We start from the raw sequence: 24,934 nt of genomic DNA on the forward strand, positions 1-24,934 counted from the left end.
TTTTTCTCCATCACGTACAGATTTTTCCCAAAACGTCATAACGCAATATATAAAAGAAAGACCAAAACACGTAGTTTTGAGACTAAAAGACTTACATTTCACAATAGAAATTAGGATGAATGAGGATGCACATTTGTTTGACATCAATGTTCTTCCCTTTTCTTCAGTTTCTTTGTATTTTTGTTAACAAACATAATAATAATAAAATGTTCATTGTGGTAAATGAAATAATAATTTGATCTAAGTAAGAGTTTTTTTTTTCTTTCTGATTTGTAAAAAATCCTTATCACACTATACTGCACAAACTAACATAAACTTAATTTTGTAAAGTTACATTAATGAAACACTAAATTCTATGTTAATTATATATTTTATGTTTTAATAGAAAATTGCTGGTTTTCTTTTGTGTTTAAGATTATCGATAACTGAATTGCAACAATCACTGTAAACTGTTTTTTTAATACAGAATTTTCGTTATTATTACGATAAAAACTAAAAGTGATAAAAATTAGCTTTTGGATTTTTTTTTCAAACTTTTCCTTATAAATTGTGGTGATTTACGTTTCTAGATGAAAATACTTCGGAATGGTTCAAGGTGACTCCCGCAACACGACTCAGCGGAAACTCCGAAATTAAGTTTCTTCCCTTAGAACCAATCACTTGCTGTGTGGCTAGACTCCTGCTTAAAGATAACAGTAGGTTTTTACAAACGCAGGCAGATCAGACTAGTGTTGAGTTGTATATGTTTCTCTGCCCATTTGTATCTTTACATGTGCCTTTACGAATATATGTGTAAGAAATATAAACTTCCTAATGTCACGCGAGCTCGTGCCTTAGTCTCTAATTCTTTTAGATAATTATGCAGTATGATTAGAGAACTAATATCAGGAACTATAGTTTTACGATGATATTGATTTCTGCGTCAGAAGTCGATGATAGTTTCTTTACCAGTACTGAATAAAACAAGATCCTAATTACCTGTCTTGTTAGACTCATGTTAGAGTGATTAAAGAATGGGAAGTTTCGTTCCATTTATTATTGTGAATATATATATATATATTATGAACTCGTTTGTATAAAAAATAATAAAAATCGAACTACAATTCTTTCTGTCTCATAACTTCATACAGGTGGAATATTTCATGCAGCTGCAGTGATATTTTTCCCAGCATCCTCCCGTTTGCCCTCATTGACTCAAAAGGCTTCTACTATTCAAATTGTCCAGGGGAAGTCGTTGTCAGTTAAAGTAAACGAATTAGTAGACAGCTTTCCTATTCCAACAACCTTGAAATTTGGTAAGTATATATGTAGGAAAAGTAAATAATGTTTTAAGTAGTAGAACTGTTCAACATCCTGCCTTTGGCGAGTTTTTTTTTTTTTGTAATATAAAAGACTTGCTTTGACGTTATGAGTGTGCCCCCCCCCCCAGTACACCACTAGAAACCGGGTTTCGATAGCCGTGGTGGGCAGAGCACAGATAGCCCTTTGTATAGCTTTGTGCTTAATAAGAAACAACAATTTTATGGGTGTAATTTCAAATACAAAATGTTAGTGAAAATAAACTTTTTGAATCAAAATTTTACTTGAAGAATAATTTAAGGTGGTTTTTTATTCTATATTAATTGGAAACAATTAGCTTCGTAAAATAGGACAAGAAAATCCGGTATGGATAGTTAAATTATAATGTTTCATTTTACGAAACAGCGGTGGTGAGATTTTTAATTAAATGTTACTATATTTTCAGAAACATATCCACTCATAATTTGTATTGTAAGCCTCCGACACTGTAGAAATAGCGTGTTCGTTTAAATGCGTATAGCCTTTGATAAGATACGTTTGAAATATAGCACTGAGAAGGGATAACGTTCTTGTATCTTTAAAATCCAACTTATGTTCTAGAGATAAACATCTTAATTCTCCTTTCATGTAAGTTATAGTGGACAACCAGCTTAGGCAGAACATACCACAAACAAAACTGTAATACAGTTAAATAACTTATGTCGTAGTTCGATTTCGCACTTGTATCCCTAAAAAACAAGCATTCTTAACAAAAACCAGTTATATCGAGTTTCTTTTTATATTTTAACAGCATTTCCAACTGACAGAGAACTGTGGATTATGGGGAAAGTGACTAGTGCCTGGAGGCAACACTTAACAGTCATCAAGTCGTATTTAGAGAGACCAACATGGCTTGTGGCAAAATATTGTGACAGTATATCCACAGAAAACTATGTACCACTTATAATGAAACGGAGAAAGCCTAAGCAACACAGGTGTTACAAATCCAGTTCTACATAGACAGAATACTTGGTGTTTCATTACATATCACAAAATATCTTTTAATGATTATAAATATGAACGTCATGCCATTTTCGTCTGAACGATTACCGTGATATTTACAATTAAATTGTTGCTTCGAAAAAACTGTGTTTTCCTTTAAAACAAATCAACTTAGAACTCTTAAACTGACTGTAGGAACATTAACATTTTATAATATTTTTCAAACGACTTGATACACTAGATAAGTATATAGAAAAGTCTAACAAATATATTTTAAACAAGAGGGAATTTCATATTACTCGAACAAAATACTGTCTCCTTGAATATAATTGTCTTTATTTGAAATTCTCTAAACTTTCTATATAATAATATGACAAATAATATTATTTAAGTATAGAATACTGGTTGAATAAAAAACAGATTAATGAGTGCTTTATAACTTTAAAACTATATCATTTTCCTTCTTTTTCACTAGATGGCGATATTATAACTTGTACAATGAAGATGAATTGGGATTCAATGATACACTTAAAATTGCTACGTTCTCGAGTATCCAAAGCTCTAGCTGTTTATCGTTGTATCTGATGTCCTTAAATTATAAACAGAAGGAGTTTCAACTAGATAACACAGAGATTATCGTTAAGATTAACCCTCATAATGAAACCAAACAATCACATCCGCCAGTTCCAAGAATTACCCCTTATGATAGACGAGACTGGTTTACAGTTTCAAACATCTTCCACGGAATTCAAGCTTCGGAACTTGGTGAACTCTTCTATGAACCCGAGGAATTAAACACCTTTGGAATAGCAGTTCTTTCGGTACAAAACAGTAACCTAGGTAAGTGTTATTTGTCCATTCAAAATTTTTGAAACAGAATTTGATTAAATGACAAAGCAAAATGAATCAAAAAATATATTTACCAACTTTTATTCTCAAATCATTTCTTTTAGAATTTCTTATATTTCATTACAATAAACTATAAAGATTTCTCATGTGATAAAATAAAAAGTAAGGTTTTTATACAGTGTATTTTGTGATCTGCAACAGTATAAATAAAATTGTTAATAAACTTAATGTATTATTTTAACTATAAACTTTCGGATTTGACATATTATGAACGAATTTGCTTCACTACATTAAGCTAAGTGTTAGAAAGGGTTTTTCGCAGAGAATAGTTAATTATAGTTTGAACGTTATGATAAAAAAATAATTTTCAGGAAAATGGGAAGTGAAAGAGAGGAACGGTATGTGGGAAGATATGTCAACAAAACTTCAAGCAACGACGAAATTTTCTAATGGAAGCCTTTCTGATGAGCTAGATATATGTGAGATGATGAAACAATATAAATATGCAGATTCGAACCTGTCTTTGCTTTTGTTGTCACCAGACGTCACTGTGAGATATCGAGGCACCGGGAGCCCTCTAACAATTTCCTCAAGAATTAGTTCAAAGAGTAGTGACAATTTGTTATTTACAGTTTTTGAGTTTACCAAATCCAAAAAGCTACCGGAAATAATGGTTTTCTCTCTGTCGGATTGTGAAAAAGTAAGAAAGAATTATTTGATTTTTTTTCTTTCTTGCAGGAAAAAAATTAAAATGTCTAATTTTCAAGTAATCTGTATTATTTTCTTAAAATATGCAAATATATATTACTTTAATATCATCATTCTTTTTATATTTTTATTGACTGATATGAGTTTTCTTAATCTTACAGACTTGATTTTTTCTGTAATTTCCAAAGATTATTAATTAATTAATGTAAAACCTAAAGTTTACCATAAAGCAGTTAAACACGAAATTGCTTATTTTCTTACAACAAAAAATTTTCTAATAGTTCCAATTTTTTTTTAATCAAGGTTAGTGAACAGTCTATGGTATTTTTGTGTTATTTAACAAAAGATTAAGTGAGGTGCTTGACAATCAAAGTGTATAAAAACGTGTATTTTAATTTTTTCTTGTATTTGAAGTGTGAAGTATGCAACTAGATGCATCGGTCATTAGAATATATAATAACATGTAGCCCAATTATTAATATTCTGTAAAAAAAAAAATCCATGACGAAATAAATAGACGTAAATAATTGTTTGAAAATGCCTCTAAACAGCATTTCTCTTCTTTTTTCTATACCGTTTAAGATCGTTAGAACACCTATTTTTTTTCAGTTTTTGAAACAATGTCGATAAATTTCCTTCTTAAGTTTAATTTTCGTATTCAGTTTCTTTCAACTCTATTTCATATTTCTTCTTCGTCCTAAATTGACGTTTTAGCTTCCATTTTAGCAATTTTCGTTATTTTTTTTTAGATTTATCCTTAAATTAAGAAATTCGTGTTTGCTCCTTCTGTTTGAGTGCTTACTTCTCCTTTGCTTCTAAGAAATGGACTTTTAAAAGTTATGTATTAGTTTTGATTTATATTTGTAAAACTAGAATCTTTTTTTATTATTTCGTACTCATTACCTGACATATAAATTAGTACATGTTTGGATGTTGCACAGATGTTTGGGGAAAACAGTTCCATAAGCCGAATCTTCAGCATCATGTACCCGTATGATATAGACTGCTCCGAACAAACGTTTAGCCAGGAATTGTTGGTGAAAGACGTATGCAGTGTTTGTGATGGAACTAACGATACATGTGCTGACATCACAGAATCATATATAGAAGGTAAGACAATTTCTGATGATAGTTGTATTATCTTTGAGAACCAGAACCATGTATTACAATTTCTCATTTGCCTCAACAAACAACATTAGCTTTACGGTAGAAAAACATAGAAGCTTCTTAGATACCCATATTACTAACGATTATGGAATTTTGTCAATTAGGTTTGTTTAGAACTTCTCACAAAGCTACACGAGGGTTATCTGCGCTAGCCGTCCCTAATTTAACAGTGAAACACTAGAGGGAAGGAAGCTCTCACGGCATATTTGGTGGGACGGGGATTCGAACCCGCGACCCTCAGATTGTGAGTCAAACGCCCCTACCCACCTGGCCATACTGGGCCAGTACCGTATAGAAAGTCTCACAAAGAGTCTAATAATTTTACTACCTAACAGAAAGTCTCACGAAAAGTCTAATAATTTTACAACCTAACGGAAAGTATCACAAAAAGTCTAATAATTTTACTATCTAACGAAAAGTCTCACAAAGAGTCTAATAATTCTACTATCTAATGGAAAATCTCACAAAGAGTCTAATAATTTTACTATCTAACGGAAAATCTCACAAAGAATCTAATAATTTTACTATCTAACGAAAAATCTCACAAAGAGTCTAATAATTTTACTATCTAACGGAAAATCTCACAAAGAATCTAATAATTTTACTATCTAACGAAAAATCTCACAAAGAGTCTAATAATTTTACTACCTAACGGAAAGTCTCACAAATGTTTTGACAATTTTACTATCTCACAGGAGGTCTTTTAAAGATTCAGATAATTTTAGTATCCTAGAGAAAGTTTCTCAAGTTCTGAAAAAAAAATCTTTTTTATCCAAAGAAAGTCCCTTAAAGGCTCTAATTACTTTATTCAACTACAGAACAAAAAATCAGGAAAAAATACTGATCGTTTTAATTATCCACAAAAGCCCCTCCATGAGAAAAATGATCAAAATTAATTTAATGAACTTATGATCGAGAGTGAAAAATCTTGATAATAATTTAGCTGAAGGGAATTTATGATAGGGCATTATTAAACTAAAGCATTCTATAGTATTCTAATTAGAAATGAAAGATTTTGACATGTTACTTATTCGGAAGAGCCTTAGGCTCTGAAGTGGTTAAATATAATCACGGAATTCTGTAAATAAAAAATACATAGCAAGCTGCTCAAATTTTTTTTACTTAAAACTGAAGCTTCTTTTACAATGTATGATGTTTCTACTTTTTACACAAATGCCTTCAAAGTAGTTACAAGAATAACAACATTTATTAACGCTTGTCTTGTTTTTTTATATTTTGAAGGTTAGTGTTTTGTTAATTTATCATGACTAGGGTTCCATACCTTTTCTGATTTTGGAAGGATAAATTACACCCTTGGTTCGAAGAACGTGACCAGTACAGATATCATCGTCTCTACGAGCACCGTTTTAGATAATATTCATCAAAGGTTATTTGGTCTTAATTTAATTATTTACGCTAATTTTCTTTGTTGTTGTTGTTTTTTCAATTTTCTAGTCTCATAAACAAATCCAAATTTAATCTAACACCAATTTGCGTTAGCTAAATATATATATTTAAAAAAGCATTAAGTACGGTACATTTTTAAAAATATGTATTTATATGCTTGTTTATTTAGGTCATCCCCTCAGTGGCACTTACATCGCTATAAACCGGGTTTCGATACCCGTGGTGGGCAGAGCACAGATAGCCCATTGTGTAGCTTTGTGCTTAACTTCAAACATTGTATAGGTCAAAGCTACATCGAGCTATCTTCTGCCGTGTTCACCGCGTAGAATCGAAACAGTTAAACAATCTGTATTCTATTATCGGTTGCTTAGTATTACAGTGACCGTTCATATCTGCAGCTCGTATTTTGACCAGTCTTTTTTTTAAAATTTCCTCAGTGTAATAGAAAATGACTACTCCATATTTTCTCGCAGATATGACTAGGCCAGCTTAGTTCTTTGGGTGTTACGATTCTTCATTTGGTCGTGGTGTTACACTGATCACGTTACTGTGTATCCATAGTTTGTTATGGTCTGATTCGTGTACTGTAATTGATTAATATTATTTTGTATATGTTTTGTTAATACAACCCTGGATTCTTCTGAATTGAGTATTCTAATGAATGTTTTGGTGGTCTCTCCATGTAATGTGATAAATATGCTGCAATTCAATGGAGATATCAAAGCATCATCTTTTGGCTGTTATTTGAAAACGTATTTGTTTTTTTATTATTTGATGCGAGTTTTCTTCCTCAAAATTTCCCTGATTATTAATTTAGTTTTTCGTTTAATATTTTAGGCGCCAAACTCAATCTCTTCTGAGATGTGACGGAGCTTTAAATAGTTCTGCATTCATCAATAGGTAAGGATTCTTTTTGAAATATTATGTTTTTATATTATCAATTGCTAATTAATCTGCCAACTCTAACCAATTCCAACAAAAATATCCTCGATAGGAAAAACATAAACTGTGCCCATATTACCCTGTTACCAATAGACTGTTGATAAAACATTTGCCTTGATTGTAGCACGAGAACTTTGTTCAACTAAAATTCTCCCACCCAGTGACTCAACGGTAAGCCTGAAGGCTTATAACGCCAAAATCTGGATTTAGATACCGATGGTGGTGATAGCCCATTATGTAGCAACAAACTAACATAACTAAAAATAATTCTGTTAAAGGTTTTAACGAAGTCGATCGTTTTTAATTCTTTCATCGCTAGGTGGTTAGTTAAAGGGTTATACTTTCTAATAAACTCTAAACAGCTTTACTAGTATTCATATAATCTTGATAATGGTAAGAATAAACGAATTTTAAGTCCATTCTCTTCCCACTTAGGATAACCTTAGATCATTTTTACCTTCTAATTGTTAGAAACCCTACCAACTCTATCAGTATCAAATAATGTTTAATGTTACCTACCTCGTAGTTCTTTTTGGATTTTAGTTTTCTAACTGCTGCTCATCTTTACTCGACTGAGGAGGACTCTGGTGAGAGAAAAATAAAGAAACTTAAAAACAGCTATCTTATAATTTGATGGGACCTTAACATATTTTTATTTCTATTAATGTCACAAATTTCCAACTCTAGAAATATATATATATATAGTGTACACATTTAGTTTGATAAAACTATTTAAAAACGGGCTTATGGGTGGCTTTTTCTTTCTTTAAAACACAACTTACTAGTGATATTTCTAATGATATTTAAAAAATAGTCATTTAAGAACAAAAACTTTTTCTTAAGAAACGGCAGTAGAAACATTGTATATATTATCTAGTCTTATAAACATCATCTTATGGACAAAATTTAGATCTTATTTGCCACCATTTCCATTGTGTGTATTTGTTCTTAACAATAATAAAAAAGTGTCTTATACGTATGATGAGGTATATAGATATGACAAAAATATATTTAACAATACAGATATGACAAAAATATATTTAACAATACAGATATGACAAAAATATTTTTAACAATATAGATATGATACAAGTATCTTTAACAGTACATATATGATAAGAATATATTTAACAATACAGATATGATACAAGTATCTTTAACAGTACATATATGATAAGAATATATTTAACAATACAGATATGATAAAAATACCTTTAACAATATGCTTTTTATTGTTTATTTTTACCAAATAGTAGTAAAATCTGTCTTTGTTATGTTTCAGATGTGGACACTGTGTTCAAGGCCAAACTAACAGATCTATAAACTACGGCATAAATGCCTGTGAAAAATGTAGTTTTAATGACTGTTTGAGATGTGATGGAAAACAACGCAGTGAATGGCTATTAGATGCCTGTGAACATTGCACGCCACCAGTTGAAGGTGGGTGGCTATTTTTTGTTTGTTTCTTTATCTGTTTGTCTTCGAAGCAGATGTATGTAATATTAATTTGAATACCATAAGAAAAAACTGATTAAGGGAACTTGTGAAAAAGTGCTTAATACATCAAACTTCTAAATATAATATTATTTTTTTTACAATCTTATAAATACAAACAACATATAATATCTTTTATGTATATAATGCATCGCAGTACTGTATGTTCTTGTTCAACACTATGTATTTAGACTTATGTAATGAACTCTACACAAAACTAAAAGATTCGAACTTTAAATTCGTCCTTCCTCATGATATGTGATTATAGGTAACATAACCAAATCACAGTTTACCATGCGGGTACGCTGATTACGCACGAATGAAACGTATTATAGTTCAAGAACTAACGCACATAGGAACTTTTTCCCATAACCGTGGCTACGTACAACGCATCGTTAAGGAAGCCAAGCAACTCATTCTTACAACAACCAAACATACGATAGAAAACCTTATCTAGTAAATATTCTTCGCCACTTACCATTCACATATCACTGAACGGTCTTCCTTTCGAAAGCGCTCGGTTTATAAGGCTTCTTATTTTGGTATTTCAATATAAATTTTTAGTACATAGTAGACTCACACAAACTAATTAATATTCGTGCAATCCTATAAATTAAACCCATAATACAAGAGTTACGTCATCAGCTACTACACTGAGAAATGAAAGTTGGTCTAAGTAAAAAAAAAAAAACAACTTACCTCGTAACTTTTTCAGTACTTCAATATCAACAATATATTGTGTCATTTGTAAATAAATGAAGCAGTTCGCACTTTAACTAAAGGATCCTGGGAAGATGTCAGAGACATCAAACAGTCTAATTCCGACAAACTCGTTGTAAGACATTTTAACTTCCTGTAAGATACTTACTCTCTGACAAGCTCTCACTAACAGAAACAAACGGGAACTCCTACAAAACAATATATCATTTCAACTGGACATCATTAAAACCAATGACATCAAAGAGAGACTTATATTTTTGTGAAACAGAACATTAACACATGCCTTCCAGTGGTAAGTATGTGGGCTTATACTGCTAAAAATTTTGTGTCGATACCTGCAGGAAGCAGTGCCATAGCCCTTTATGCTGTTTTGCGCTTAGCAACAAACAAACAAACAAACAAAAAAAAACATTAACAAACACGATTTAAATTAAGATTTGTCTAGTTAAGTATTTTTACTTACTTTTGTGAGTAGAACTGGCAGCTCTTTTTATCAAAAACCCAATAAAATGTTGAAACGGGCACTGGGAAACAGGATGAATTATTGAAAGTCCTGAGGGAGAATAAGAGGGGTGTGCTTTGAATATGATAGCCTTTCAACGGAGCCCTTTGCAATGAGACCTACGCAGTGGGGCTGTTGTCAAGATTGAGAATTGTCAGATAAAGACGATCAGACGTGGTGACATGGACTATAATGACGTGGTGGTGTTCCAAGACCGCTTTAATATAAAGTACTGAATCCTCTGTATATATGTATAAGAAAACTGCAAGTCATATATTCTGAACAATACAAGACTGATATAAAGAATAAATCATTTTCTAAGGAATACCTGGAACTACTGCCATATTTCTACTTTTTCCTTTGACAATAATTTGTCTACTGGTACGTAGCGTAACAAGCTACTTACCGGGTAAATGTGTCAGCTACTTTAAAAACGGAAAAAAAAATATTTGTATTAAGTTTAGCTGCTTAGCTTGTTCAGCAGCTACATATTATCAATGTCATTTTAATAATGCACCAATGTGTAAAATAAATATTGTAATATATGTATTAACATGTGGTATATGCGGTATTAAGTGTGTAGGACAAACTATAAATCCTTAAAGCAAAATTAATTCTCAAGTATAAAGTAAAAAAGCGGTGTATTGCACCCCATCGAAATACACCATTTTAATATACATCATTTTTTACGTATAAAGATTACTATCTTAAAGAAAGTTTATAACGTTGATTTACTTATCGAAATAAAATCGTATCTTATATTAAATAAAATAATTCTTTATCATTGTGGTTTAAACCAGGGATTCCAAGGTAAAATAGCTGAATAGTTAATCAAAAATAATTGCATTCGACATTTGTTTTGTATTGATGTTCATAATAAGAAAAAGAAATGAAAACGAAGAAAAGGTAAACAATATTTAAGATGGATTAACTTTAAAAAAATTGTAATCACTCTGATACTCTTTAAACTAATATTAATAACATTATTAAGGATGTTTTAAAAATATTTTCAGGTTAAATGTTAATATATACATATATATTTGTCATGTGTTGTGTTAAGTTTTGAATTTGAAAGTATAAATATTAAATATCTTATTTTGGATTTAACTAAATTTAGATAAAAGTCGGACATATTTCTTTATCGTAATAATATTAAGAAAGTAAATGTAGAAAATCGTTTGTTATTATAGAATTTAAACATAAAGTGTATGATGATCTTTTATGTCTTCAAACATACAAAAGGTATTCAAGATAAAATATTTCCGATAAAAGAATTACAACCAATTATTAATTTCATATATAATATATCAAAAGGGTCTTTTCAATTATAAAGAATTTGCTGAAAGTCTTAATCCAGAAAATATTCGTAATATACCTTGTGAGTACAATATCAATAATTTTACGGATTCTTATCATAAGTATATTATTACTGGTGATAAAAGATATTGATCTAATAAATAACCTAAAAAATGTGATTAAATTCAGAATATAAATTGAACAAGAAAATAATGAACAATTATAAAATATAAAGAAAATACTGATGAATATGTTATTAAAATTCAGAAAAAATATTTTATTATAAACAGCATAAGAAGAAAGGCTAAATTACGTAAATTTATCAAGTCATATTATATATATATTCCATTTCCTCTTTTGAAAGAAAAATTATAAAACAGTTTGTTAATACTTCAATTTATAAGTCCCCCCAGTGGCACTGCGGACTTACAACGATACCCGTGGTGGGCAGAACACAGATAGCCCATTGTGTAGCTTTGTGCTTAATTCCAAACAAACCAATTGATAAAGTTAATATAGTTGCTTTGGATTTATATGCAATAGATTTTACCAGTATAATGAATGAAATTAATACTACAAAGTGTTCTACTAAATTTACATCTGAAAAAATTAAATTATTAACAACTTATTGAAAATTATTAAGAATTCAATATACCTATTGATTATAAATATTTAAATTTACCCTTCTTATACGAAATCCCTAAATTACATAAACTCATTCATTCAAACTAATTCATTAAAAGCTATCACCAAACCTGTAGCTATCATACTAAACAAAATCTTATATTTTCTACTTTCTAAAATCAAATTAAAATTAAAATCGCTTAGCTTTTTGAAACATGGACTCTGGATATTGAAACACAATACACAAGTACTGAAATGCTTAGAATCTTTGCATTTCTCGAATTCGGTCATCTCTATTTTGAAATATAATTACTTTATACACCAAACTAAATTTTAAAATATAATAAATATCTTCAGTAATTTAATAGATGAATTTGTAAATGAAAATATAGTTATTTCTAAATATTATTTTTTAAATATTCAATGTAAAAATCTCATTATATTTTGTATATATATAATAACTATATAGCCTTTAATGATAAAATATTTAAACAGGTAATAGGCATCCTTATTGGAGCTAATTTTTCATCAAATATGGCTAACTAGTATCTTTATTTTTGTAAAACATTATTCATAAAAAAGCAACAAATCTTGACAATTATGTGTTTATCTTCAGTTATATTCGTAATTTAATATCAAGTAATAAACCACAATTTAACTCTTCTGAACTTTATCCTGAACTTGAATTAGAACGTCGTTAGAATTTAATTTACAAATCACACTTTTTAGATTTTTTTCTTATTAATTCATAAATTTACTGCCATAATGGATAAGTAGCTATATAAAAACAAACAAAAAATACAAAAACAACTATACACAACAATTATTCATATATTAAACCAAACATAGAGTAATTAGAATATACATAATGGGACATTTTTATTTTAAATAACTTAGTACTGGGAGTTAACCAATCATCTAATGGAATTCTATTTAGAATAATCAGAGCCAAATAATAATTTAGACATGATTTTTTTAGAAAATAAAGTGGAGTTGTACATATTTGATAAAAGAAGATGATTTAAATTTCCCATTTTGAGACACCCCTCCCCCTTCCAAAATAGTGTGATGCCACATGTACTGTTTCAAAGTAAGATACAGTAACCTTGCAAATTAAAATATGTCGAACAATATGTAATAAGCTCTAGAACAATGTTTTTTATTTCGCTCAACGATTTGTTTGTAGAATTGAATTAGCAGCGACCTGCTACTTCAGCTTATTTTAACTGCAGACTATATTTTTATTGGTTTGTTTTTAGTTGTTGTTTGTTATTTTCTCTCATTATTGCCCTCGATATTGTTTTCATTCACTACTTGTCGGCACTTTCAAACTTTGTATTAATAGAAGAGTCCCCCGGTGGGACAGCAGTAAGTCTTCTGACTTACAACGCTAAAATCAGAGGTTCGATTCCCTTCGGTGGACACAGCAGATAGCCCAATGTGGCTTTGCTATAATAAAACACATTAATAGAAGAACGTTTGCTCAAATCAACGTGGAAAATTAGTTAATTTATTTTAATCAGTGTTTTAGCACAATATTTCCAACTTTAGAGTTTTAGGCCTCTATATATATACATGCTAATGTGTAAATACTGTTTTCAGACCAGGACTCGGAATGTTACTGTGATGTATGTCTGTTTCTAAATGGTTAAGATAGATTATTTCCTAGTAGTAAGAATATATTCTACAGAAAATTGTCTTTTGTTGTTTTAATTATGTGGAGAGCTTCATAGATAATCATGATTTTTATTTATTTTTCAAGCTTGTCCATCGTTTGGTGTTTGGTATAACTTCATCGATATCAGTGGGTCTAGTTCGTGCTTGAAAATGAGTGTATACATTTCAGCTTTGTATACTGAAATAAAATCTATTTCTGGATGTTGGCTGATATCTAAAGAAAACACACCGGTAACCATTTTTAATCCCTAAACTTCAAGCTGTAAGTAACATTTTCTAAAAACTAGTCTTCCTAATTCGCAGTTCGCAACTATAAGTAGCTAGTTTTCGGACTAATAACGTTAAAATCCGGGGCTCAATTCCTCGCGGTAGACACAGCAGATAGCCCAATGTAACTTTGCTCTAAAACAAACAAACAAACAAAACCTAACTATGATATTATACAAAAAGAGCTATTATTACAGTTATATTCAGTAAAAGGCAATATTATTAGATTACTTAATAGTAATAATCCTTAGGTAAAATTACGGGTTTCTTTGTAACTGCAAAGCGACAAGCCCCCAGTAGCACAGCGGTATGTCTGCGGACTTACAACGCTAGAATCCGGGTTTCGATACCCGTGGTGGGCAGAGCACAGATAGCCCGTTGTGTAGCTTTGTGCTTAACTTAAAAACAAACAAACAATCAAGCAAAGCGACAAAATGGGCTATCCATACTGCTCCCGCTGCAGGTATCTTACTCGGATTTTTGATGTTATAATCCCTTAGGCGTACTGCTGAGTTATTATAGGTAACTATTTACAAAGGGAAAATCTTATTTCCTAGTTTGTTGTTATATAAATGACAGAAAGAAAGGCCAGGAATAAATATAAGATTCAGCAGTTTTAATAGCCGTACTAATTGGTTCTTTGCAGACATATTTTTGTTAATCGTGATGTGTATTATTAAGGTACATAAAATGATAAACGTATTGCTCAGATATCATTTGTGTTCATTTTAACGTTCGAGTATCATAGTTTATTAAAGCGACCTTGAAGTTACCAGCTCTGTGAATTTCAAACTTAGATATTGATTTTAATTGTTTCAATTTATTTAGGAGTCTTGGTCTTATTCACTTTAGTTTACCAGTGACTGTTTTATACGACATCCTATAACCTGAGCGCTTTTTTCTTATTATATAGAGTATCGTATTTTTGTTCTTCAAATTTATTGTTGTGCGTAATTAGATTTCAACAGTAATTCAAATAGTCATCAGTTGACAGGGGTTTAAACCTATAGTAAAGTTTATTAATCCACAGCCTTTTCCTTGAAGAACGCATTACTTGTTATGAGATATTAGGCTTAAGTTACATATAATCTCGACGGTACGACACTCAAGAATTTTAATCTACTTCATATTTAATGATCAAAGTTTATGTTCTATTCTATTCTTTACGACCAGTTTTCTTAAATTATTGGCAAGAGAATACAGTATTCTAAAGATGGATCTTTACCAGGAATGGAGAATGACGTGGAGGAAACTGGAAGTATATAGGCACGTCATCACATTCACTTAGACAGTAGTTGGTAATACTACTGATGTTGTAGGTTTTTAGCGCCACAGTGTTCTTTCATTCAGGATCAGCAGTTGTTAGGGTGCTTGACTCACAAGCTGACGGTCGCAGGTTCGAATCCCCGTCCCATCAAACATGCTCGCCCTTTCAGCCGTGGGGACGTTATAAGAAGCCCAAGAGTTGGCGGTGGGTGGTGATGACTGGCTGCTTTCCCTCTAGTCTTTCACTGCTAAATTAGGGACGGCTAGCACAGATAGCCCTCGTGTAGCTTTGCGCGAAATTCAAAACAAACAAACAATTCTTTCATTCGACGGCAGAGCATTTCAGAGTTGGTTTAATATATATATCTAGTTACACCTCTGGCGCTATATACCACTAGCCAAGTATTCAGTAGATGTTGTTTGTCTTCGAAGTTGAAGAACCATTTTAATCTACACACTGTCATAAAGACGCATTTCAACTGAACTTTTGGATAAAGATATTTGATAATTTAATTCGTAATTATGTATAACGTAGTGACTAAGGAGGGCTTGACTCAAGTAACAATTTTCAGTATAGGTATGGTTTATTCTACATAGGAACGAGAAACAACCTATTTTAAACACTTTTTAATATTTGAAACTTCTAATTAAAAATTTTTTGATTTCCTGATATCTTAAAGGTTCTGTATAACAGGGTTTTAACCATATTTTCTTTACAATTTGAAGGAATGAAACTTTCAAACTGTGAATAAACTCCAGCACAAGTGAGTTGATGATACATCTTAGTGATACGTTTATCATGGCTATTTAAGATACGAACATCTACGAACAGAGCTTGTTGAGTGTCAACAGAAAAGCAAACTATATAGTGAGATGTTTACCATTTTGAAAACTAGAGAAATTTGTTCACCGACTCAACATTGTTAAATATCACAAAAGCGGCATCAACATATCTCCTGCAATACACAAGTTTAAAACGTTTAAAATAGGACTCTAACCAAACGTCTTTAAGGAAACACAGAAAGTTTAGAAAAAAATAAGTCACTTATTTCGTTTAAAGGTATATTTGCAAAAACATGCGCAATGAATGTTATCATTAAATTGTTTTTGTTTTAAGCTATCAACAAAAAAAGTGTCCTTAAGAAATATTCATTATGTACAAGCTCTTTCAAAAACAGGGTCATAAATCCTGCTAATGGTTTATTTTAAGATTCACAAGTTAAGATGCCCAGTTAATCCAATTGTTTCTAGTGCCTACATTTATGATTAACCGTTAACAAAATTGTTTACCCTATTTTTGGAAGACTTTCTACAGAATGAATGTTATATTAAGAATGTTTTAAAATTGGTAAAAGCAGCCACAGTTTGATGAAAATATTTCGACCATACCCTGCATTGTTTCATACTTGATTAACAAAAAAAAATAATCAAACAGCTATATCCAAATGAACAGAGTCTACATTTAAAAGGCTCTTCAACTTTAGAGACAAACAACATCTATTGAATAACTCACTACAGGAATATGACATCACGTGCCCGGAGTGCATCAGGGATATATTGAATTAACCACTAGAAGGCTCTGCTGTCGAATAAAATATCACTGTAACGCTAAAACCTACAACACCTGTAATATTACCAACTACTATCTAAACCTACAACACCTGTAATATTACCAATTACTGTCTAAACCTACAACACCTGTAGTATTACCAACTACTGTCTAAACCTACAACACCTGTAATATTACCAATTACTGTCTAAATCTACAACACCGGTAATATTACCAACTACTGTCTAAACCTACAACACCTGTAGTATTCCCAACTACTGTCTAAACCTACAACACCTGTAGTATTACCAACTACTGTCTAAACAAATGTGATCTTGTGTCATTCTCCATTTACCGGAATAATTCTACCTTAGAATACCAGAATCTATTACCATTAAGCTTGAGAAAACCACTTCTAAACTACAAGCTAAACGTGCTACCACTACATGCATCTTCAGTTGTGAAAATATAACAAAAACAAAACATGAACCTCGATCGTTTAACACATGGTAAGTTTACCGTTGCTCAATAGATGTTATATATATATACTAGCCGATATTGACGTGCTATAAAGAGGTGAAGCATTACTTCAAAAAATCAAAACACATATACTTTTCTATTTTTGTTCTGGCGAATTTATTATGTGCTCATTTCTAAACACAAAGAGTTAATGACAGTCAAGACACTTTCCCTATTCTTGTTGTTGCCATAGCAACAGGTTCAAAGGGCATTTCAAAGAAAGAAAGAAAGAATAAATCTAAAGACCAAGTATCTGATGGAAATAAACTGCATATCGTTCTTCCACTCCGCCTTCCTGCAGTTGTTAGAATATGGACTACTGTAACATTACACTGTGTTTCAGTTGTTAACATATGGACTACTGTTAGGTAGCATCGTGTTTCCGTTGTTAACACATGGACTGCTGTCAGATTACATCGTGTTTCCGTTGTTAACATATGGACTGTTGTCAGATTACATCGTGTTTCAGTTGTTAACATGTGGACTACTGTCAGATTGCATCGTGTTTCAGTTGTTAACATATGGACTACTGTTAGATTACATCGTGTTTCCATTGTTAACATATGGACTACTGTTAGATTACATCGTGTTCAGTTGTTAACATATGGACTACTATCAGGTAACATCGTGTTCAGTTGTTAACATATGGTCTACTGTCAGGTTATATCGTGTTTCAGTTGTTAACATATGGACTACTATCAGGTAACATCGTGTTCAGTTGTTAACATATGGTCTACTGTCAGGTTATATCGTGTTTCAGTTGTTAACATATGGACTACTCTCAAGTAACATCGTGTTTCAGTTGTATAGAGTCATTTTGGTTGATTAGTCGCAAATCAGAACTTGAGTACAGTTTTGAATGTGATAAAATATTCATTTTTTTTTTCATTAAACCAAGAACTGAATAACTGCAAAGAGTTATTTGGAGCATTGCTATATTACACCTTCATTTTGTTACGTGATTTCTCCTTAATTCATCCATTGGTATTATGGTTATGTCTCACGCTAATTCCTCTAAGACACATCGATCAATGTTGGCAGCACATTTGTAAATTAAAAGACTCTCTTAAATGAAACATGTGAGGATATGGGCATGTATCTTGACCCAAAATTCAAAGTGACCAGTGCAACTGATGTACAAAGCACCAGCATCAAATTTCTTGGGATTATTTTCTCCACTTTTGGAAACATTTTGTACTTACATTTATTATTGAAAATAACCATTGAATTTTTACATTTTACCAGATGAATCCTCCAGTCAACGTAAAAGTGATGCCAAATATCAAATCTACGGATATTGCATATTTTTCCTTGAATTGGAACTTTTCCCAGGAAACAACAGAGGGTATATATGATATATTCTGTCGTGCTGAGCTTCAACACAATTCGACTGTGGACTTACGGAGCGATAGTAGAACCGGTATAATTGTTTACAACTCCACCAAATGGACCGTTACTCCTAAGAGTTCAACGGTTTTATATATTGATGGCAACAAAGAAGTAAGTTACTCGTGTAGAGATGCAGACCAAAAATCTAGAGCAATAAGTTACAGTAACAATTTTGATAATATGTTGAACTAAAGGAACCTTATTTTTTATATTACGTTTGAAATAACTTTAACAGAATGTATATCATTAAACATCAACCATGCGAAATTAACATGTACTAACTCAGTTACATTTATTATATTTTCGTCCTTCTTTTAATGCAGAATGTTTTTTTTCTTTCTTCTTAATTACATGCTTAAAATATGAAAAATTAAAACAATTTGTGAAAACATTATTGTTCTATTAAAGTAAGTGATATTTTGAATATATTTTTTGTACTGTTTTTCAGTACGAAGTGCGCGGTAGTAGTGACCGTTTTTTTTTCATCATATGCATTACAAAGAAACGAAAACGTTCTAGTTATGGCCATATATATAAGCCTCTTTTTTAAAGTAATTTATAAAATCATAAACATATCTCGCCCCCCAGTGGCACAGCGGTATGTCTGCGGACTTACAACGCTAGAATCCGGGTTTCGATACCCATGGTGGGCAGAGCACAGATAGCCCATTGTGTAGCTTTGTGCTTAATTACAAACAAACAATAAATATATTTCAGGTTTCACACACAATCAGGTACCATTCAGCTTGCGTTTCTCAGAGTATATCTGTATTAGATGATTGATTAAAAATAACGTATTTATACTGTATTTATTCAGGTTCTTCTAGAGGTCACAGAAGCTAATATGAAGTTTGAAACGAAGTGTGTAACTACAATACCAAATTTTAAACCAGCAGTTAAGAAACTGACAAACACCTTATTTTCGTGTGATCTTTCTTCACTGGTCAGTTGTTCAAAATTTTATATAAGGTTGATGTTTTCCAACACCGGTTATGATATCTGGTAAGGTTTTTTGACTGATTATGACCTATATTCATTTACTGTCACTGTCTGCATTTTACTGCATACTTGAATAATAAAATTCCAATGTAATTCACAAAACAAAACTGCTGAAGTTATCACAGCTTGTAAAATTGGAGATTTTCATCATATGTTTGCAGTAGAAAATTAAGATAGAACAAATATATTATGTTTTAAATACAAGTCATGCAAAATATAGTTTTTAAATGATTAAAGATATTATAATCTGTTCTTGAGGTTTGATATTGTTGTTATAACGTACTGAGAAACACAAATACTCCATAGAATAAACAAAATTATTTAATAATTTGCATTTAAGGTATGGAAATCGCATAAAATAAGGATGATACAAACAAAAATGTTAAAACAACAATTCTTTGCGAACACTCGGCATAATTGGGTCAATACTTTAAACCATAAAAATCATCATCAGAAAACATGTCTTCTGAATGGTTAATATGAAACCAATTATTAAAAAAAACTAGATAAAATGACAGGGGAAATAAATTTGTTTGTTTTAGACAACAAAAATAGTCAATAAATTATATGGTAACAAAAGTGTTCTTTAAATAGATATATATATATGTGTGTGTGTGTGTGTGTGTGTGTGTATTACAGATTTATTTTGTTTTTCACCAGAGGTGAAATTGAAGAGAGAATCTGTGACGTAGAGGCCTAATACATTCCTTGATTGGCTTTGCCCTCTGCTGTGGACTGCAGTTTTGTCTATTCAAGACTCATCAGCACAGCTTGGGTCAGCAAACCAAAGAAATACAATTAGGCCTCTTATAATGGTGAAGTGTATATAATATCTATAGGTTTTGAGTCCTTTTTATTTCACCATTAATATAAGTTACTGTATGGTGAAGTAAACATGAGTCAAAACCCCATAGATGAAAGTTTCCTTTGTTTTTTTGGTTCCGTTGTTGATCAAATCTCTACAAGTATAATATTGTTAAATATTGATTAGGTCAAACACCTGCAGTTTTTATTCCGTGTATGTCGAGTTGCCTCTTTCGGTGGCTCAGTGAAAAGTCTGAAGACTTATAACGCTAAAAATTGGGTTTCGATTCCTGCAGTGGGCAGATCACATTGTGTTGCTTTGCACTTAACAACAGAACAATATGTTGAGTTTCACGATTAATGATGTGGCCATTATCAACAACAAAGGAAAACTAACAATATTACCTTGTGACATCACTGATTACTAATTGTAACGATTAATGATGTGGCCATTATCAACAACAAAGGAAAACTAACAATATTACCTTGTGACATCACTGATTACTAATTGTAACGATTAATGATGTGGCCATTATCAACAACAAAGGAAAACTAACAATATTACCTTGTGACATCACTGATTACTAATTGTAACGATTAATGATGTGGCCATTATCAACAACAAAGGAAAACTAACAATATTACCTTGTGACATCACTGATTACTAATTGTAACGATTAATGATGTGGCCATTATCAACAACAAAGGAAAACTAACAATATTACCTTGTGACATCACTGATTACTAATTGTAACGATTAATGATGTGGCCATTATCAACAACAAAGGAAAACTAACAATATTATCTTGTGACATCACTGATTACTAATTGTAATATTAGTACACTGTATGTCAGTAATGTTACAATTATCGTATGTTATTTAAAGAAACGACGTTATATGAACTAGAAACTAATTCTCTTTCAGCAAAACTAATAGCGTACGTATTCAAATTGGAAGCCCAGCACATAAAATCCAGCGCACCTACATGAACGAATACATTCGCAAGGTGGAGTTGGAGTTGAATATTCCCATTTCAAATATCGCGTACAACTGTAAGAAGATTTTCTCTCCCTCTACTATTGAAGCGTATGATCTAAACGGTAAAGAGTGTTGTGTATATGTTGGTTTATTTTTTACATTGTATGATCTAAACGTAAAGAGTGTTGTGTATATGTTGGTTTATCCTTTATAGTATATGTCTAAATGATAAAGAGTGTTGTGTATATGTTGGGTTATCCTTTACAGCAAATGTTTAAATGATAACGAGTGTTGTGTATATGTTGGTTTATCTTTTACATTGTATGATCTAAGCGGTAAAGAGTGTTGTGTATATATTGGTTTATCCTTTACAGTATATATCTAAATGATAAAGAGTGTTGTGTATATGTTGAGTTATCCTTTATAGTATATGTCTAAACGGTAAAGATTGTTGTGTATACTTTGGTTTATCCTTTACAGTATATATTTCTAAACGGTAAATATTGTAGTGTATATGTTGGGTTATCCTTTACAGTAAATGTTTAAACGATAACGAGTGTTGTGTATATGTTGGGTTATCATTTACAGTAAATGTTTAAACGATAAAGAGTGTTGTGTATATGTTGGGTTATCCTTTACAGTATATGTCTAAATGATAAAGAGTGTTGTGTATATGTTTGGTTATCCTTTACAGTAAATGTTTAAACGGTAAAGAGTGTTGCGAATTGTTGGGTTATCCATTACAGTAAATGTTTAAACGATAAAGAGTGTTGTGTATATGTTTGGTTATCCTTTACAGTAAATGATTAAACGATAACGAGTGTTGTGTATATTCTTCCCAACATTTTCATTATGTTTTATAATAATAATATCTATGGATGTTTTAATCTACAAAAGCAACTGCGTGTGATGACTAAATGTTACAATTGCAAGAATTTTATAGTACTGTGTTAATTTTGTAAGTCAACAAAGTAAGAAAACAGTTCAGTTGCAGATAGTAAAAGTATTAAATAAGTAAATAGATCATGCTTTACAGTTTGACAAGCTATGTTGAATTTTGTTTTTAGAAGCTGCGCATATGACTAAATAAAAACTTCACATAATTTCAATATACAGGGTATCCACAAAGTCCTGTTTCGGTTTTAAAAGTTTATAAGAACAAAACCAAAAGAGCCAGAATTATGCAATTTTTAGCACCTTGTTGCTTAACTAATGAATGTTTTCTCTTGATTTACAGATTGTAATCGGAGTGTCCAGTTGCTAATGATTGAAGTTTGAACGAATATGGCAACTATACAGGACAGAGCTCAAAGTGTCATCTGGTTTGCAGAGTCGAGATCAGTGACAATTACCGCCGACAATATGGCAACTTTCGGGAGACAGGAAGTGTGATTGACATGTCTGAAGAAACCGTTGCTAATGTCCAGAAGACGTTCCAACACAGCCCTAGAAAGTCTATTCGTTGTGCTTCAAGTAAACTTCAGCTACCAAGATTAACGGTACACAAAGTCCTACACAACAGATTACATCTTTCTCATTTGTAGTCGCCATCTTAGTTCAAACTTCAATCATCAGCAACTGGACACTCCGATTACAATCTGTAAATCAAGAAAAAAACTTCATTAATTAAGCAACAAGGTACTAAAAGCTGCATAATTCTAGCCCTTTTGGTTTTGTTCTAAAAATTTTTAAAACCGGAACAGGACTTTGTGGACACCCCGTATATCGTATATATATATATATATATATGCAGTCTGAAAACATTTATAATACACGTATTCTCTTAATCATGTTTTAATTTGCAAATTTACCCACTTGAATCCCAAAATTACTTACTAAACTCTTAAAATGAAAAACATGTAAATATTAAACAAAAAATAGAGGTAAGGTTGTATAAGAAATTTGATATAAAGTTATTTGAGGTGTTACGAAAACCACAAAAAAAAATCTGATATTCTCCTACCAGAAAAAGAATGTACTATTGAAGAAAACAAAATTCATATCTATCTTTCTACTCGTGTGGAGTTACCACAGATGCTCAACTTCACTTTTTCGGAAGTAAATTATATCTTTCATAAATATTGTCCAACGTTCGTAGGTGATGGGATAAGAGGCTCTTTTACAGTTCTTCGAACACCGGTAAGTACTTTCTACTTTATTTTGTAAATAATAATCAATTTCACTTTCCATCTAATCAAGCATTACAAGCCCAATGTTAAACAATATTTAAGCTTAACAAGTTGCTTAAAATTGTTTCAAAAGCATTTAACGTCTCGAATGTAGCACAAAGCTACACGATTGGCTTTCTGTGCTCTGACCATCACGAGTATCGAAACCCGGTTTCTAGCGTTGTAAGTCCGCAGACATACTGCTATGCCACTGAGAGACGTTTAAAACGTAAATTGTTAAACCCTAACCTTATTTCTCACACGTTCTGCTGATTAGAAGAAAGCAACCACGCTCCGCTGCGGAGTTTAAAGGCCCCATCATGATTCACATAGGTCCCAATGTACCAGTCAAGCTCCTTAATTATTACCAGTTACTTCTATAGCAACCTCAAAGGGGATTCGTATCCGGAAAAAAAAGAACCTATATGCCAATGGTGACGGAACACTTGCGCCATATTTGGTCATGCTAGCTGGTGAGAGGGGGGGGGGGGGTATGAATACAATTTCAGACATGGCTCCCCGAAGATACGAGGGGCCAGGGAACACAAACTCCGATGTCAGATTCGGATTCAGCGTCTTTAAAAACCCACCTTTAGACCTCCATCATTATTGTGAGAGATTGCGGGGGGTTTTAGCCCCGGAATTGGAGTGAGAAGTTGAACGTAAAAAAAATAATTATTTCATGTATCCAGATCCATTCTTAGTACTACCAAGAAAGCTTGAGGAAACAAATATTATTTTCCTTTTTTTTCTGAATGATATTCTAATTTTACAGCAGTAATGCCCCAAATGCAAACCTGGCTCATGACAGGTTACGTTGCAATTTATGAATGCTTGATGAACCGAATAACTAGAATGACTGTCACTTTTGTAGAGCGCCTACAGCTAAAAATGCAGAGTGTGTTTAGCAGCATATAACGACCACGAATTGTAGATCTTCCGATACGCAGCCTGCAGGTTAACCATTACACCACGCCTAGCTTTCTTAAAGTCAAAAATAGTATTAAAATTGAATAATCTTATTAGGCATAACCGATAAATTACACGAAGGCCTTTGTGCTAAAGAGTCACAACTGTTTGCTAAATTCGATAACAGTCTATTTAAGCTGATAAAACTAGTTTTATAATTTCCTTAAATATGCTGAAATAGAAGTATAAAACCTTCGAAATTCTTTGGGACTTAATATCACCAGAAATCGTGATTAAAATAGTCTAAATGATCATCTGTAAGATCAGGATTTGTAAGCACAAATCCAGTTTTCTGTGAATTCTGTCGGCAAAATTTTTATCAATCTTTTAGGGAAAATCTCTGGAGTAAAATAAATAAT

General features: G+C 31.6%; 1 protein-coding gene across 1 annotated transcript in view; it reads left to right on the plus strand.

Moving 5' to 3' along the window:
* Window positions 1-3,618: 3,618 nt before the first annotated feature.
* LOC111085599 overlaps window positions 3,619-24,934 on the plus strand; it is a 47,763-nt gene continuing 26,447 nt past the window's right edge. Inside the window, exons 1-10 of the mRNA XM_022384918.1 lie at window positions 3,619-3,829; window positions 4,779-4,947; window positions 6,277-6,391; window positions 7,249-7,311; window positions 8,636-8,793; window positions 13,752-13,897; window positions 18,513-18,767; window positions 19,474-19,658; window positions 21,385-21,560; window positions 23,405-23,577. Of these exons, the coding sequence (XP_022240626.1) occupies window positions 3,800-3,829; window positions 4,779-4,947; window positions 6,277-6,391; window positions 7,249-7,311; window positions 8,636-8,793; window positions 13,752-13,897; window positions 18,513-18,767; window positions 19,474-19,658; window positions 21,385-21,560; window positions 23,405-23,577 (1,470 nt within the window). The 5' untranslated portion in view covers window positions 3,619-3,799. The remainder of the gene's footprint in view (window positions 3,830-4,778; window positions 4,948-6,276; window positions 6,392-7,248; window positions 7,312-8,635; window positions 8,794-13,751; window positions 13,898-18,512; window positions 18,768-19,473; window positions 19,659-21,384; window positions 21,561-23,404; window positions 23,578-24,934) is intronic.

The sequence above is a fragment of the Limulus polyphemus genome, unplaced genomic scaffold, assembly GCF_000517525.1.
Source record: "Limulus polyphemus unplaced genomic scaffold, Limulus_polyphemus-2.1.2 Scaffold498, whole genome shotgun sequence".
NCBI lineage: Eukaryota > Metazoa > Arthropoda > Merostomata > Xiphosura > Limulidae > Limulus > Limulus polyphemus.